The 15,784-nt window shown below is 37.0% G+C and overlaps 1 protein-coding gene across 1 annotated transcript in view; it reads left to right on the top strand.

The window, feature by feature from the left end:
• The window catches only part of LOC114654381 (long-chain fatty acid transport protein 6), a 47,325-nt gene that overhangs the window by 13,185 nt on the left and 18,356 nt on the right, over positions 1 to 15,784 (top strand). Inside the window, exons 3-6 of the mRNA XM_028804886.2 lie at positions 4,734 to 4,892; positions 9,255 to 9,379; positions 9,768 to 9,962; positions 13,494 to 13,584. Of these exons, the coding sequence (XP_028660719.2) occupies positions 4,734 to 4,892; positions 9,255 to 9,379; positions 9,768 to 9,962; positions 13,494 to 13,584 (570 nt within the window). The remainder of the gene's footprint in view (positions 1 to 4,733; positions 4,893 to 9,254; positions 9,380 to 9,767; positions 9,963 to 13,493; positions 13,585 to 15,784) is intronic.

The raw sequence follows: 15,784 nt of genomic DNA, 5'->3' as shown, positions 1-15,784 counted from the left end.
TTTATAAATAGTTTAGAGGCATATGACAACCGGTGAATAACATAATAGTATCTCACTTCAAATTCTGCATCATACAGTATTTTTGCAGATGCATAGAAACAGTAAAATGAATAAATGCAGAAAATAAATGACTGCAGTCACTTCTCCTGTTAAAAAGTTTTTTTTATGATCCCTTCATCTGCTTTTAATTAAGCTGTGGCTACATACAGCAGCCTTGTGGAGAAGTTAACCTGTTACATACTGCTAGCGATGTAGACACAGTGGACTGCCCAGCTGGCCCCAGTAGTTTTGTAAATTAAGATGAAGGAGATGGCTAGTTGCACCTGCACCTTATTACTTGTCCCTTTTATTGTATTATTTGTTTCTACTGAGCAGCATTATTTAAGGAAAAGGAAGTGGGTAGAGTTACAATATAAATTTATGTCAACATGCTACTACTCATTATTTTTCAATTCCACTCTCATACAGCATATCAGGAAATTTGGCTTTTTACAGAAGCTCTTTAAATGAATGAATGAATAAATATACACACACACTATGGCCTGAACACACTCCAGAATGACTAAAAAGGAAGAAAACTGAAAAGAAAGAAAACTTCAGACCTGGCAACCACAGTCACATTGAGGCATTATGCAGGCATATTGTAGTTGGTATAAAGGAGCCCCTGTAGTGTTTCTTTACACACTTCTGCTGAAGGGGATGTGTAGCATTGTTCATAATAGCCCACAGCTTTGTTTTAATTCTCTCCTTTGCTACTACTTCCAGGGGGTCCAGAACGCATCCTATAACTGAGCCTGCCCTTTTAATTAGCTTGTTAATTTGGTGTGCCTCTCTTGAAATGATGTTATCGGCCCAGCACACCACATGTAGAAAATCTTACTAGTCATCACAGAGTTGTAGAAGATGTGACGGATGTCATTACCCACATTAAAGGAATACAGTCTCAGAAAAAAGGGCTTGCTCTTCCCTTTCTTATTTAGCTCCCCTGTGTTATAAATCAATGAGCACAAGGTGGGACTCAACACCGGACAGAGCACCAGTTCTACAGATAATCTATCTGTTAATTGCAATTTTTCATCATTAAAAGTTCTACTATTACATGTCCCAACTTTTTTAGTATTTTTTGTTTGTTTGTTTCTTCTGTGTATACTCTGGCATGTTAGGTTCCTATAGAAAACAAGAATTTTAAGAAATAGTGGATCCAGAATCCTGTGTTTAAATCCTGTTCTCTGATATTGTGTGTGTGTGTAGAATTTGCATATTCTCCTTGTTCTGCATGGGATTTTCCCAGGACAGTTAGATTTCCCTCCTACCCATCTAAAGACACATGTGTTAGATTAATGACTATAAACTGGCTTCAGAGTGAGCAAGTGTGGAGTATGCATGTGTGTGCCCTGAGATAGACTGCTGTCATTTTCGTGCTTGTTTTCTGTTTTGCACCAAGTGCTGCTAAGATTGGCTGTAGCTTCAGACATTTCTGAATTGGGCTAAGCGGGTTTGAGTATGTATATTATAGCATGCATTTGTGTTTAAATTTTACATTTGTGACTGTGTTATAGGTACATAGTCAGGGAGTGATTTTGGACAAAAAGGTGGACTGAACTTTTCAAAGTTATATGAAGACATTTTACTAAAGGTATAAAGTACATAGGATTTTACATAATTTTTTGAAGTTATCTACAAAGGTAAGTTCAGAAACAATAGCATGCAAACTTATATTATGTAAACGCCACTTACAGTATAATACATTTTGGTCACCATCATACGTATGTACACTCAAAATGTTAATTAATAAAATATGATTCTCTCTATATCCACTGGAGTTTGTGAAGTAGTCTTAGCTTCTCAAAGTGTGCATTTTTCTGTGGTACTCAGACTCTTGTAAATGTTCAGTCATGCAAGAATGTAGCATGACAGCAATGTGACTGTGACCATTATGGTCAATATGAAGCTTTGATAGTTCATCTCACATATCTAATTGCTGTTAACCTTATGTGAAGATGAGCACATGTAAATGCTTGACTGACCTTAAATGTAATTGAAATGAAAAATAAAAAAAAATCATTACATATGAGTTCTTCTTGAATGTGGAGTTTGTGGCCCCAGCCTTCTCCATTGCATCAGAATTATTTCTTTCACCCAGATATGGCTTATCAGTAAGTCATAGATTCATGATGTGCTCCGCTGTTTGCCAAAGTCTGAGTGGTTTGAAATTGGCTGTGAAGCTTTCACTTTGATGTCAGCTATCAGCATATGAAATTTGAAATATGTTGGTGAAGTAGTTCTTAGGGTATCAGGTAACAAATAAACATATATTGTATATGTTGGGATTCCTTTTGTTAAAATGATAGCCAGGGAGGTGGATCAGTGATCTGAGTGACTATAAATCTCAAAAAGAAAATAAATCTGTATTCTGTAACATTTTATTGTACGAGCCTGTCAACTATTTGAAGCTGTAATCATATCAGCTTTGCTTCCTGCCACCACAACTTCTTAATAGAAGACCTGAAGTTGTGGTACTTCAGTCCTCACAGTCTTTAATGCATATCATTTCATCTGTCATATGTTAATTGATGTGTTACTAAAGGAGTTTGTTGTTTTACTACAGAGTCCCTAGACCATTTCTGCTAAATGACAATTTCAAGATGGGATTCTTTTTAAACCTGTATAATAAATAAAGAATGAGAACCTCTTTTGAATGTGTGAATTATCAAAATTGCTGATCGTTCTAGTGTATCGCTATTTGATCACAGCATAGTAACTTAAAAAACATTACATCTCATTAATAAAACTTGTGAGCAATAATTTCCTGAAGATGTGACCCAAATGCTCTTTTTGAAGATGATAGAATCAAATGATGACCAGTGAAGCTTTCTTTGTTTTAGCTCCTTTTTGGTCAATTAATGAAAACCTTAGCATAAATTATTATGCAAGGCAATGTATTTATTTACACACATCAGGAAGTACCAAAATAGTGCATTTTTACTCATATCTGAAAAAGCAACTGACACAAAACAAAAGCAAGAGGTGGATGATGTTGACATTTAATGACCGCTGGAAGACTCCTCTATTAGGTATTACTGGTGGGTAGGCCTATCCATTTGTTCATTCATTACATACAAAATTATGTGGAATGCATCACTTTTCAGTGGAATGTAGAGAAGTTTTATTTTATTTCAACAAATGTTTTGAGTGCCAAATATTTTGAACATATATTTTCCAAAGGAAAATACAAGCCATGTGCCAAGCTGAAATTTTAGCCTAGTTGTGTGCAAAGTGTGGAGAAAGTAGTCAGCTTCTGTTAAGCAGGGCTGTGACTGAGATGAAGGCTAATTTTACCATTCAGTGAAATACAAAAGCCAATGTCATAGTGAGCTTACAATGTTCACGGCAGCCCAGCTAGTGCTATTCATATTTCCAACTGGTAACTTAATTCTTCTTGGTATCAGGTTTCTTTGTGAATAAAATTATACTCAGCTCTAACGGAAGTGTTAATTTTTAATGTATGTTTATTGGTAAAATCCAGAAGCCACATACATAGCAACAGATACTTTCAGTCGTATAAAAACAAACAAAAAAAAAAACAAACTACCAGCTCTTGAAGCTGTCAAGAGAAAAGTAACCAAGTTAATTTCTGCATTAAGAGTCATGTCATACTCTGTCAGGCTACAAAAATTACATTTTATTAATCAAGATCAGAAAAGATTGCACGTGGAGCTAATTGTAGCCTTCAGAATTTTCAAAGGTTTCAATAAAATGTATCCATCACAATTATTTCACTGAAATATTGCATTATGTAATTGATGACACCAGTAAAATTAAACAAAAAAACACTCAAGGTAGAATCCATAAAGCACTTCATTTACATGGAATCTGGAACAAACTGCTAGTTCATGACAACTTTAAGTAATATTTGGTTGAGCTGTTGGGACAAATATGGATTGCTATTGACGACTTGAGTGGTTTCCTCTTTTTGTTGTCAACCTGCTCTTGTCAGTCACTGTAAATTGAGATGAGCTCATGATTCTTGGAGTAATGCAGAGGTATTTGTTATGACACTGTTTACAGCACTATTACTCTGTATCACAAGACTAATTATAAACTGGAAATAAATTCAAAGTGTGTTTAAAAAGTCAAAACCTTGTTAGAAAAATATAGTCAAAATGTCAAGATGAATTTGCATAAACACAAAATGAAACAAGAGACTGCTAAGTATAGCATATTGTACAGTAAATGAATCAACCTATGTGATTCAAAGAGTAACTTTTATATGCACCAAAAACAAACATTTCTAGACTCCTTTAGGCATTTCCTCGCTAGGCACCTCTGTCTTAAGTTTCAGTCACTGTCACTCTGTAGTCTCAGGCACTTCCTTTATTTGGATGAATGTTTGCCTACATTTCACTTTAGGGCTCATTATCACCCACCTTTGTTTTGTTTCATTCAGGATAATGAGTATTAAATGTTTTAGCACCCATGCATAGCCTTGTGATGAATAGCCTATTCCTTAATTATAAGATAGATTCCAGCATATTCAATAAACAGTACCTATATCTTTTATTAGCTGGTTGACAATGAACTAAATGCATAACAGCAGTAAAGAGTACTGCTAAACCATGATTGTAAATGTTTAATTGCTTTAATGTTCAGTTTCTCATAAACTGAAGCCAGATTCTGTTCTCCTATTGATAGCACCACAAGCTAACCTCACATTTATTCTTATCTCTTTCCAGGAATGCCCAAAGCTGCTTGTATTAGTCACCTGAAAGAAGTGATGAGTATGTGCTTTTTGAAGATGTGTGGAGTTACATGCCATGATGTTGTCTACATCACTCTTCCCCTGTACCACATGTCTGCTTCATTGCTAGGGATTGGAGGATGCATTGAACTTGGTATGATTTTAATAGTGTGCATGCTGAATTCTTTTTGTAAAAAATATCAGATCCACTGTGTCTTTTAGTAGACTCATTCTGTTTAGTGCTGAACATGGACATCCAAAATATTTGTCATCACAGGAGCAAAGTTAATATTAGGTTGACACCTTTATCCAAGATGGCTACAACATTTGACATACAATTAGTTACATTTCATTTTTGTTTTTCCTAATAGGAGCACAGGCAGGTGAAGTGATGTGCTCATAATGTTGGCTCATACACTTGAAGCAGAGGGCAGAGGCGGATTAAGGTGGTCATGGGCCCCAGGCTACTCTTTGTGTGGGCCCCCTGTTCCAGAGGATATAGACAGATCTACTTACTCATAATGCTTTACCAGAAAAAAAAAAAAATTAATGCCACGTGTAATAGCATGCTGGAAATATTACATAGCCGAAATGCACCCACTCGGGGTGCAGTAGCATAAACAAACATCTGCAGAAATAGCTTGACAGGCTTTACTATAATTAGCTACTCCACAGATAAAACACATTAACAGTGGATCTGCAGGTTAATAACCGCTTTTAGCTTTCTAAACCAACAGGTGCAATAATGGCAGTAGTTTACAGGCCACACTATATTACTGAGGCAAAATCACACATTTTAAATAATACAAGACCCATAAAAATACAATATAGTAACACAAAGTAATAACACAACAGCATCACAATTATACAGCAAATATACATTTTCCTACATTTGGAAGATTTTCTTCCTTGTTTTCCTGAAAGAGAAGTCCTTGATGAGGCTGGTAAAATCCAGTTTGCGCAAAATATCACTTTCAATGGACATCAGAGACAGGTAATTCAGTCTGTTTGGGCACATTGTGGATCTCAGTCTGTTTTTAACTAGTCCCAGTTTTGAAAATGAATGCTCCCCGCTAGCATTCGTTACAGCCAAAGTGATAAATATCTGGAGTGCTATATCAACATTTGGAAAAACTGAGTATAATTTTCTTCCTCATATAAGTTGCAGCAGTGACCTTGCTGAGATGTCCTTGATTTCTTTAATAAATTCTCTGAATTGTCCAATTTCGTCCACAAAATCTTTCTCTAGATCACCCGCATATTTCTTCTGAAGATTAGCCGCTCCAGTTCGAAGATCTTCTACAGAGATGGAGAGAATATTGTTCAAAAATCCAAATGTCTGCTCAGTGTCTTGTTGGCGTGATGCCTCCAATCCAGTTCAGCAACGAGTCAGTCTATGATGGCGATAAAAACTGTTGTTTTGAATTTGTCTCTGCCCGATCGCTTACAGTCAGATTCAGTGGATTCATCTGCTTGTTTTTTTCCCTTTTCTGTGCCTCTGTGTGTCCACTTTGTAGTGTTGGAACACAGTTGGTGACATGTTCTTTGCACCACTCTCAAAGTTGTTAAAATCATCTTGCAGGCCAGCAACATAATTCCTCAATGAGCTAAAGAGATCAACAGCGTTACATAAATCCAAATCAACTGCCTGCAGAGCAGTGCTAGTCTTGTAAAAGCGTTGCAGTATGCGGTGCCATATGTTACACAAAAAGGAACTCTCTGTTTTTTTCTAGAGTGCCCGGGCTTCATCCTGAGCAGTAAGGTTTTGGTTCGGGTCATCAGCAGTGACTCTTGAATTCTGGCATAGTTCTGATGCAGTGCTTTTATTGCTAGTGTATGTGCAGGCCATCTAGTGTCTGAAAAGCCTTTCAAAGTATCTATCCTGTGGATCAGCATTTTGTTTCTGACTGGATGAAGATTTGACAGCCTTGAAATATCCTGTCAATTTAGGGATTTTCTTTAGCAGTTCTTGGTTACACTGTTCTTTCAGTCATTGTGCTTTTTGTTTTTGTGCTCCGCTATCATATTTTCTTTCGGCATTTTGCCGATATGCTGTCCAGTTACCCAGAATAACACAATGGTGTGGTATGAACTCAAAACAAAATTAACGTTAACCGGGTCACATCTACCCAGTCAGCTGTTTAAATTTTAAAATGTTTATTATTGGCCAATGGGCATCAGGGAGGCAGTTTTCTTTTACTAAATTAAAAAAAAATAATTTAAAATAGTTTGGCCAATCCCAGGCCCCTGCCCACGTGGGGCCCCTAGGCTGCAGCCTAGGCTAGTCTGTGCATTAATGCGCACCTGGCAGAGGGTGATGGTGCAAGGAACCTTATCAGAATTGGTTGATGTTAACAGTGGTGTTCCAGAGGGGTCAATGCTAGGGCCACTGCTATTTTTAACATATAAATGATTTGGATTGGAACATGAGCAACAAGCTGGTTAAATTTGCAGATAATACCAAAATAGGTGGATTGGCAGATAATCTGTAATCTGTTAAATCATAGAGGTACCTCGACAGCATACAGACGGGCAGATTTGTGTCAGATGAAGTTTAATGTCAGTAAATGTAAAGTATTACACGTAGGAAGTAAAAATGTTAGGTTTCAATACACCATGGAAGGTCTGAAAATCAAAGGTACACCTGCCAGACAGTGAACATGAGGTTATGTAGCACCCTGATGTGTAGAGTACAAGTCCAAGGAGGTTATGCTGAAGCTTTATAACATACTGGTGAGGCGTTATCTGGAGTGCTGTGTGCAGTTTTGGTCTCCAGGCTACAAAAAGGACATAGCAGCAGTAGAAACAGTCTAGGGAAGAGCAGCTAGGCTCATTCTAGGGCTACAGGGGATAAATTATGAAGAAAGATTAAAAGAGCTGAGCCTTTTCAGTTTAAGCAAAAGAAGATTAGGAGGTGACATTACTGAAGTGTTTAAAATTATGAAGGGAATTAGATGAGTGGATCGAGACTGTTATTTTAAAATGAGTTCATTTATATCACAGGGACATAGCTGAAAACCTGTTAAGTAAGGGTACATTTTGCACAAACATTAGGACGTTTTTCTTTACACAGAGAACCATAGACACTTGGAATAAGCTACCAAGTAGCATGGTAGATAGTAAGACTTACTGGACTTTCAAAGCTAGATTTGATGTATTTTAGAGGAAGTAAGTGGATAGAACTGGCGAGCTTTATTGGGCTAAATGGCTTGTTCTCATCTAGGTTGTTCTAATGTTCATGGTCACATGGCATCAGTAGAAGGATATGAACTCACAACCTCAAGGCCTTAACCACTATGCCATGTGTGAACCACTGCCAGTGTGAACATGACTCATGGAATACATTTTATACTTGTGTCAAACTGATTTATAGTTGTTAGAGGGCCTTCATATGTGTTAAAGAGATTTGCAAATGGGTCATGAACATTGTTGAAGTGATGTCAGTTAACAGACATTTTATAAAGAACCAACTCAATGGTAAAACTGACAAGATTTAAATGAAACATGGAATTTTTTGATTCTGAACAAAAAATAAAATCTGGCTCAATGTTTTATTTTTGAAGTGTGAGTTCTTAGTTGGATGGAGTTTGAAGGGGAGATATGACTGGGGACTGTCCTTGTCTAGGATAATTTTCTGTCTTTGAATGTACATGTACTTGAGTGTATGTAATTGGGATGTAGGCTGATCTTGATAGGCTTTTCTTTGAGCAGACAGAATAAAATTGAAAGAAGAAAACATTCAGACGTTTTTGTTAGTCTTTTTTAATTGCAGCCCAACTGAAAGCAATAAATCCACCTATTGACTCCCCAGGGCAGAGAAAACATTGAGTACAGAAGAATGGTTATACATAACTTGCTTTGAATGATGGCTTTTATTTTCAAAATAACAAAAAGTGAATGTCTTGTAGTGTTTTATAGTGGTGATTTTGACTTTGGTCATATTCCTACTTCAGACACATGAAGGTATTTTCTTACTAAATTACACATGCATTTAACAAAGTAAGTGTTTGGGGCAAATGACAACATGCCATATCTTTGGGGTAGTAGGAAAAAAAACTGGAATACCCGGTGGAAAAACCTACATATACAGGAGGAGAACATGCATACTCCACACAAAGTCCAGTTACAGGATCCAAAATCAGAATGCTGAATCAGTGAGGCAACAGTAGTAAATGCTTTGCTATTAACCAGGGACTCTCCTTTTCACAAAAAAGGACACTTTGGTTGGTCTCCAGTTGTATAACATACTGATTTGATATAATTTGCGATTATGCATTCTTAAATCATTGCACTTAAATGATTTAGTCTTTGTTTTTCATCAAAAAAATCTTACAAAAAAGGTGGAAAAAGAGAAATTTTAAGTGAATTTTTTTTCTCATTTTTAATACTGTGTTACCATGAGTAGACTGTGATCTTGCCTTTTAATTTTGATGTTGTGAATGGTAAAATTCTTCACAGATGCCATTAAAGAAGAAGTCATTAAGGTGAACAATTTTTTGCTTTATTTTCCATCCAGGTGCTGCATGCGTATTGAAGAAAAGGTTTTCTGCCAGCCAATTCTGGAATGACTGTAAAAAGTACAATATCACTGTTTTCCAATATGTTGGCGAGTTGTGCAGATACCTAATCAACCAGCCCAAGGTCAGAATCCTTTATAAACTGACATGCCTACATTCTCAAACATACTAAATGAAGTTCAGTGTCAAAGTTGCTGAAGCCTATTGTGGAATATATAGGAAAAATGTGTGCTTGAAATATTTAGTAGGCTACTGTATCTGTTAGTTTGTAATCCACTTTGCAACAAGTTGGCATAGTGACCATGATAGTCTTCTTAGTATTTGTACCATATATACATAAATTCTTGCTTTTACTTGCTGTATTTATTTCATCAGTAAAGCATAATTTAAGGTATGAGTATATTTCCTGGTTATAGGTCCAGTAACATTACACACGGAAATTTATGCTGCTGAATATCTCAAGTAGATCTCTTAGCAGTGTGGTAAACATGTAGCTGACTTGCTATTTTCAGGTACCTGAAGAAACTGCTCATAAAGTGCGCCTTGCAGCAGGCAGCGGTCTTAGGCCAGATGTCTGGAAGGAATTCGTCAAACGTTTTGGAAACATTAAAGTGGTAGAATCATATGGCCTGACTGAATCCAACATTGGCTTCATTAATTATACAGATAAAATTGGTCCTGTAGGGCGTGCAAGCTTTATAAACAAGGTAAGATATGAGGTTTACTTTACTGTATTTTCTGCTTTTCATAATATATGATTTTACACAGTGTAAACTGGTGTCATACGAATAATATGACAGTTGCCATTTTGGTGCCTTATCCTTATTTTTGTGGAGGCTTGTCAGAAGTTTCTTTGTTCAGAATCCTTTAACACTAGAACCATTGCACATTTCTTCATTCCTAAAACTTTGCTAAATCTTTTTCTTCTCACTAATGGCCCATCAGTTCATTTTCATGATTGCGCATCCCTAGTGCCCTACCACAAAAACCACAGATAGCCTAACACAACTTGAGTGAATGTAAAAAAAAAAAATCTTAGCATGCAATAATAAACCGTGTGCATATATTTTCACTTTAAATGTTAGAATATGTTTTCAAAAAAAAAAAAAAAAAAACACTTTCCAGGTGTGTTCTGCCCCTTGTTCGAAAACTAAGTACTGTATTTATGAGTGAAAAGGAAAACAACATATTTCAATTAGCTGGGCACATAAAATAACAAATGAAGTAGAAACTAATTTTTTTGGTTTAACATTATAGTCATAACAACATATATTCTTGTGAATATTATGAAACACCAGGAGGCATACAGCTACCCAGACACCTAACACAACAGACAACAACAGAGTCCAAGTCCAGCACACAACACATGTTTTACTACTGTGGGAAAGTACTTTTGTCTCGTTCCCCACTGCAGCAAAGTTTCCAAGCTTCTTCTTCTTGCCTCTTCTCTTCCCTTTCACCTCCAGTTCTCCCTCGAGCTTTGTCCTCCACTTGCTGACTCTTTCTCTCCAAATGGAGTGTGGTGACCCCTTTTATAGAGCACCCGGAAGTGCTCCAGGTGTTACACAATCTCTTTCCGCCCGCACTTCTGGGTGTGGCGGCAGCCCTACAGAGGAGAGCCCAGCCATTCTCCATGCACCCCCTGACAGTGGCCACAGGCCCCAGCAGGGTTGAACTTCCATGCTCCACACCCATAGTAAGCCAGGGGGCTGCAGCCCTCTATCTTCCTGGGGGAGGTACTGCCTCGTGCAAGCTTTACGAAGGCATCCAGGCCAGGTTAGAGTCCTGGCTGTCTGTTACAATATGCAATAATTTATAAATGAGAAGCGGCACGTAGGCTTATTACACAACTGTTGGCATCAGCAGTTAGTACAGATTTTTGCCATCTTCATGGTGACAGTTTTACATAGTTTTCTTTTGTTTTATTGCATGTGCATCCTTCCTTGCATTTATTCTGCTGGGAGTGATAAATATGTAAAGAGATATGTGACACAAGTTGCTTGCCAAATGCGCTTCAGTATTTAATCATAAAAGCAAAATAACACTTTTCAGTCAGCTAGTAACATAAAATAGTAAATGTAGTAAAATCAAATGTTTTTCATATAAATTGTTTATAAAAGTTACAGTGATACGTACATATTTCACTGAATATGTAGATGAATTTTCAAAGATCCATGATAGACTGAACATAAAATTGTTCACAACAGTGTAGCAGTCTGCACTAGGGAATCCATTCCCGGGTGGGTTTATCCATTCCCGGGAATTCGGAATCCCGCATTTCATTCCCGGGAATCCCTGGCTCCTGGGCATCTCATATGTGAATGGTTTTAGAATGACTGACACTTATTTTTAATAAAACTACTGCAATATGTTGACACAAATAAAAGACTAACCTTATCTACAAGCAGTTCATGCTGTCATATATGTACATGTATGTTTAGTTGTGGTAATAAGAACATAGAAAGCACAATGCCGTCACAGGTGGCGCAGTGATAGAGCTGCTGCCTTGCAATAAGGAGACTGTGAAAGATTGTGGGTTCACTTCCCGGTTCCTCCCTGTGTGGATAGCGCTTTGAGTACTGAGAAAAGCGCCATATAAATGTAATGAATTATTATTATTATTAACGTGTCCAGTGTGCGGTCGTCCGTGCGAGAGTGCTCCTTCGTGCAGAAGTATGCCAGCCGCTGAGAAAGCACGCTTTGCCTCCACTGAAGTAGGCACCACAATCATCAGATACTGATACACTTGTTCTAAACAACGCCTGCGCTTGCCGTTGCGCTGAAACACCGCCATTTCAGCTTTTGCTGATGCATCCAGCTTCTTGTCATCATTCTGTGATGGCAAGTTTCTTGGCACAGATAATGCGGATGCAACAGACTGATGCTTTGCAATTTCAAGTTGCTGTTCAAAGCTGTTGTCTGATGAAGTGCAAGCTGCAGCAATGGCACCTCCTTAATTATTTTCAACTATAACTCTGTTATTTCTTGATCGATTTTTACACTTTTACACGCTATATATGCGAGCTTGGCCGTTCCCGTTTTTCCTTGAATTACAGCAGTTTCCCGGGAATGAAAAATGTCCGGGAGCCCGGGAAAGGATTCCCTAGTCTGCACTTATTCACTTGTGTTTTGTTGTGTGTGCATTCTGTCCTTAACCATCTGTTGTGTTGCCTTTCATGGAGGGGTGGCAACTCCTGTCTTATTTTGTTTACAGTTCAGTATGGAGCAGGATTTTATTTTAGGCAAATAGCTTATTTGCTATGGAAATTGATGTGAAATTATTTAGTAGTGACATTTCTCCCATTGCCTGTAAAAGACTGAAAGAGTCCCAGAATTATCAGGTTTGCTTGACTTGTACTGCAGGAACATTTTGTTGGGAATAACTGCGCATCAATGGCTATTTTCTGCCTACACTTATCAAACATGTTGCAGTTCTGCACAAAGTGGGCCAAGTGTCAATATAGCATTAATGCTGTCTGTATATAAAGTACACAGCCAGTATCAATTTGATGTGGGGAAAGAACATAAAAATGGCACATTATCAACGGAGCATGCTATGAGTGAAGAGCACTGCACTGAATGGCGGCTCATTCACATTTTCACAAACACTGAATACCTGACAATGTGTGCAAGTGCAGGAAAAAAACAACTTTCATTGCTTGTATACGCACCTGCAATAAAACCCTTATTTGTATTAAGTAATTCAATATGTGGAATTGTGTTTGTATGGTGATTCAGTACATGCTCAGGCATTTCAATATAGCTGTACTGAAATCATTTATATTTCTTTTTTCCTAAAAGGCTGTTCATTCACAGCCAAGTACCATGTTCCATTGGTCCTTCCATGCTCACAAAATATGCCTACTGTTTATTTTCACATTTTCATACATTTTTGGGCCTGCCAGGTGTGAGAAAACACTGCAAGTGAGCCACCTTCTAAAGCAGATGAGACACAACTTAAGTGTGACTATAGCTACACCTTGACCAAGCTAACCATTCTTATGTCTGCACATTTTACTTATGCATTAGTACTCACATTATTTAGATAAACACTTCCAGTACACTCCATATTCTGGGAAAAGATTGCATAAGAGGCAGAGAGCACTTTAGTGTTGCATTTGCACATTTCTTACTGCACTTTTGAAGGGAATGTAGGCCTACATACAAAATACTTGTTTAATTGCCTATGACCATTTTATTTAAACCTTCCTGTTTAAAAACAAGTTCTTCTGTTTCAGTGGAGCCTACAATTTGACTTTGTGAAATACGACGTTGAAAAAGAAGAGCCAATCAGGCACAGAGATGGCTACTGTGTGAAGGCTTGCAGAGGTACGTTAGCAGTCAATGACAAGAGCAAAAGAACCTCTGACACATTTCAATTCCAAACATTGCTATAGTGAGATGACAGAAAGTATGGAGAGACCAGAGCATCAATAAAAATGCAAATAATAATGGTCCTCCTTAGAAATAATGTTATACGCAAGGGTCTAATGACAGTTCTATGGTTGACAATCCACCTCTTGCCCTTTATATATTTGACTTCTAGATTAGTAAGCTAATAATTTCCCCCCATTATTATTATTTTAAGCCCTCATTACAAAGATTGAGTTTGTGGATTAGCATGAATTGCTATAAATTGACACCTCATCCAGGTTTGCTTTCTGCCCTGCACCTTATCCTGGAGGGAAAGCTTTTAGTTACCCGTGTCACTCAAATGGAAGATGTGGGTTTGGAAAATGAATATATTTTTTGATTTTTTGGGTTTTGTGGTACTTGGGGCAGGATGGATGAAAGTGCATTTCTTTCCACACATAAAGACCACACAATTTCCTAGCTGTCAAGGAAAGTACAGAAGAAAACAAAACAAATCTAAACAAGTAAAGAAATTGTTTATAAAGTGATGCACAGACCAATTAATCTTTTAAGTATATGCTACACATATGCATGACTATATGAGCTAAACACAGTTTCCATGGAGCGGGAACCAAATCTGATAATAAATAGCATGGCTTATTACAGTAGCTTTGAAAAAAATTACATTGGAAACAAAGCAGGGACCAGACTAAAGCTTGTTTTCCTGTTTGGGGTTGGCATTGAAAAAATAGTACAACTCAGTCCAAAATAGAACAAAATGTTTGCTCCATGCCCCACAAAGTCTACAGTTGATTTGTGCCTCATCATGTAATTTACTGTTTTAATGCTACTTTTCTTTGCATCAGACAGTCCCATGTGGATTATATTATAAAATGAGGTCATTTAGTGGCAGGAGCACACCTGCCCTGGAGATTTCCATCTGGAAGCTTGCAGTGTCTTGGCTGTAGATGTTGTCACAAAGAAATGCATTTTTTTAACAAGAACTTAGAACAATCTTGAAGTATACAATATATAAAAAGGGTGTGTGGTTGATCTTGATGGCAAGAACCGAAGGTTTAAATTGCTAGCGGAAGAGTGTGATGTGAAGAAAAAAAAAGACCTGGTAAAAAAAGGTTTATAAGAAAACTTCCTCAAAGTGCACACATGTGGAATAAACCGTTTAAAAGGAGAAAGAGAAGTGAAGAAAAGATATAAGGGGTGACAAGGCACCACCAGTGAAATGAAATTCTTGACATATTTAAAGTGGAGCTAAGTTAGATACAGAAAACGTGAATGGTGTGGATATTTATGAGTTCTGAAAAGCACACAACATAGAGAAAACATTGTCTAGTGTGCTTGTGCCTTGTTGGGACCATGGGAATGATTATACAGTTGACCATTTTTAAAGAAATATTTGGAGATTGCTTGTGGCCCTTGTATCTATATTCAGTTTTTTGTTCTGGAAAACGTTACATCTGCATTATGTAAGATGTTTATTTTCTTACTTTATTTGGAATAACTGTTAAAAAAAGAAAACAAAGAATATCTTTAAATTTGTAGCATATACTCAGAGATATAATAGAAAGTTGTGGAACTTTGTTTCTAATAAAAAGAAGACGCAATCCACATCAACTGTGGAATTAACGCTGTAATAATATGAATGAGGAGTAGAGTAAGGGGAATACTAAAACTAGTGAAATAAAAATGAGTGTTTTATTCTTTGCTGCAACCCAAATAGAATAGATGATAATGTAGCTTTATTAAAACTTTCACTAATTTTAAGAGATTAACACATTTATGAAAGAATACACATCAGCACGTGATATCTGAGCCAGCAGAGTGTTTTCAGTCTTATATTGTTGATTTAGAAGAAACATTTCAGATTTTGACCAATTGGTTTTATAATCTGAGAGTTTCTAGATCTAAAATGAAATAGCATCACATAGGTATCAGTGAAAGCATTAACTGAAAAACAGAGAAAGATAAAGAGGTAGATAACATTGGAGGTATTTTGAACCATGTCTGAAAAAATTGTTTCAGATTTTAAACACTCTCCACCCTAGACACAGGCTAAACAGCAAGAAATTGGAAAAGCCACAGCTTTGAAAATCACATCTTTAAATTGGAAAGAGATAGGAAATGTTATTTGTTAAAATAATTATATTTATGTAACACC

The sequence above is a fragment of the Erpetoichthys calabaricus genome, chromosome 7 (assembly GCF_900747795.2).
Source record: "Erpetoichthys calabaricus chromosome 7, fErpCal1.3, whole genome shotgun sequence".
Taxonomy (NCBI): domain Eukaryota; kingdom Metazoa; phylum Chordata; class Cladistia; order Polypteriformes; family Polypteridae; genus Erpetoichthys; species Erpetoichthys calabaricus.
Note: the sequence above shows the minus strand (reverse complement) of the source record. Positions and strands in the feature narration are given on the sequence as shown.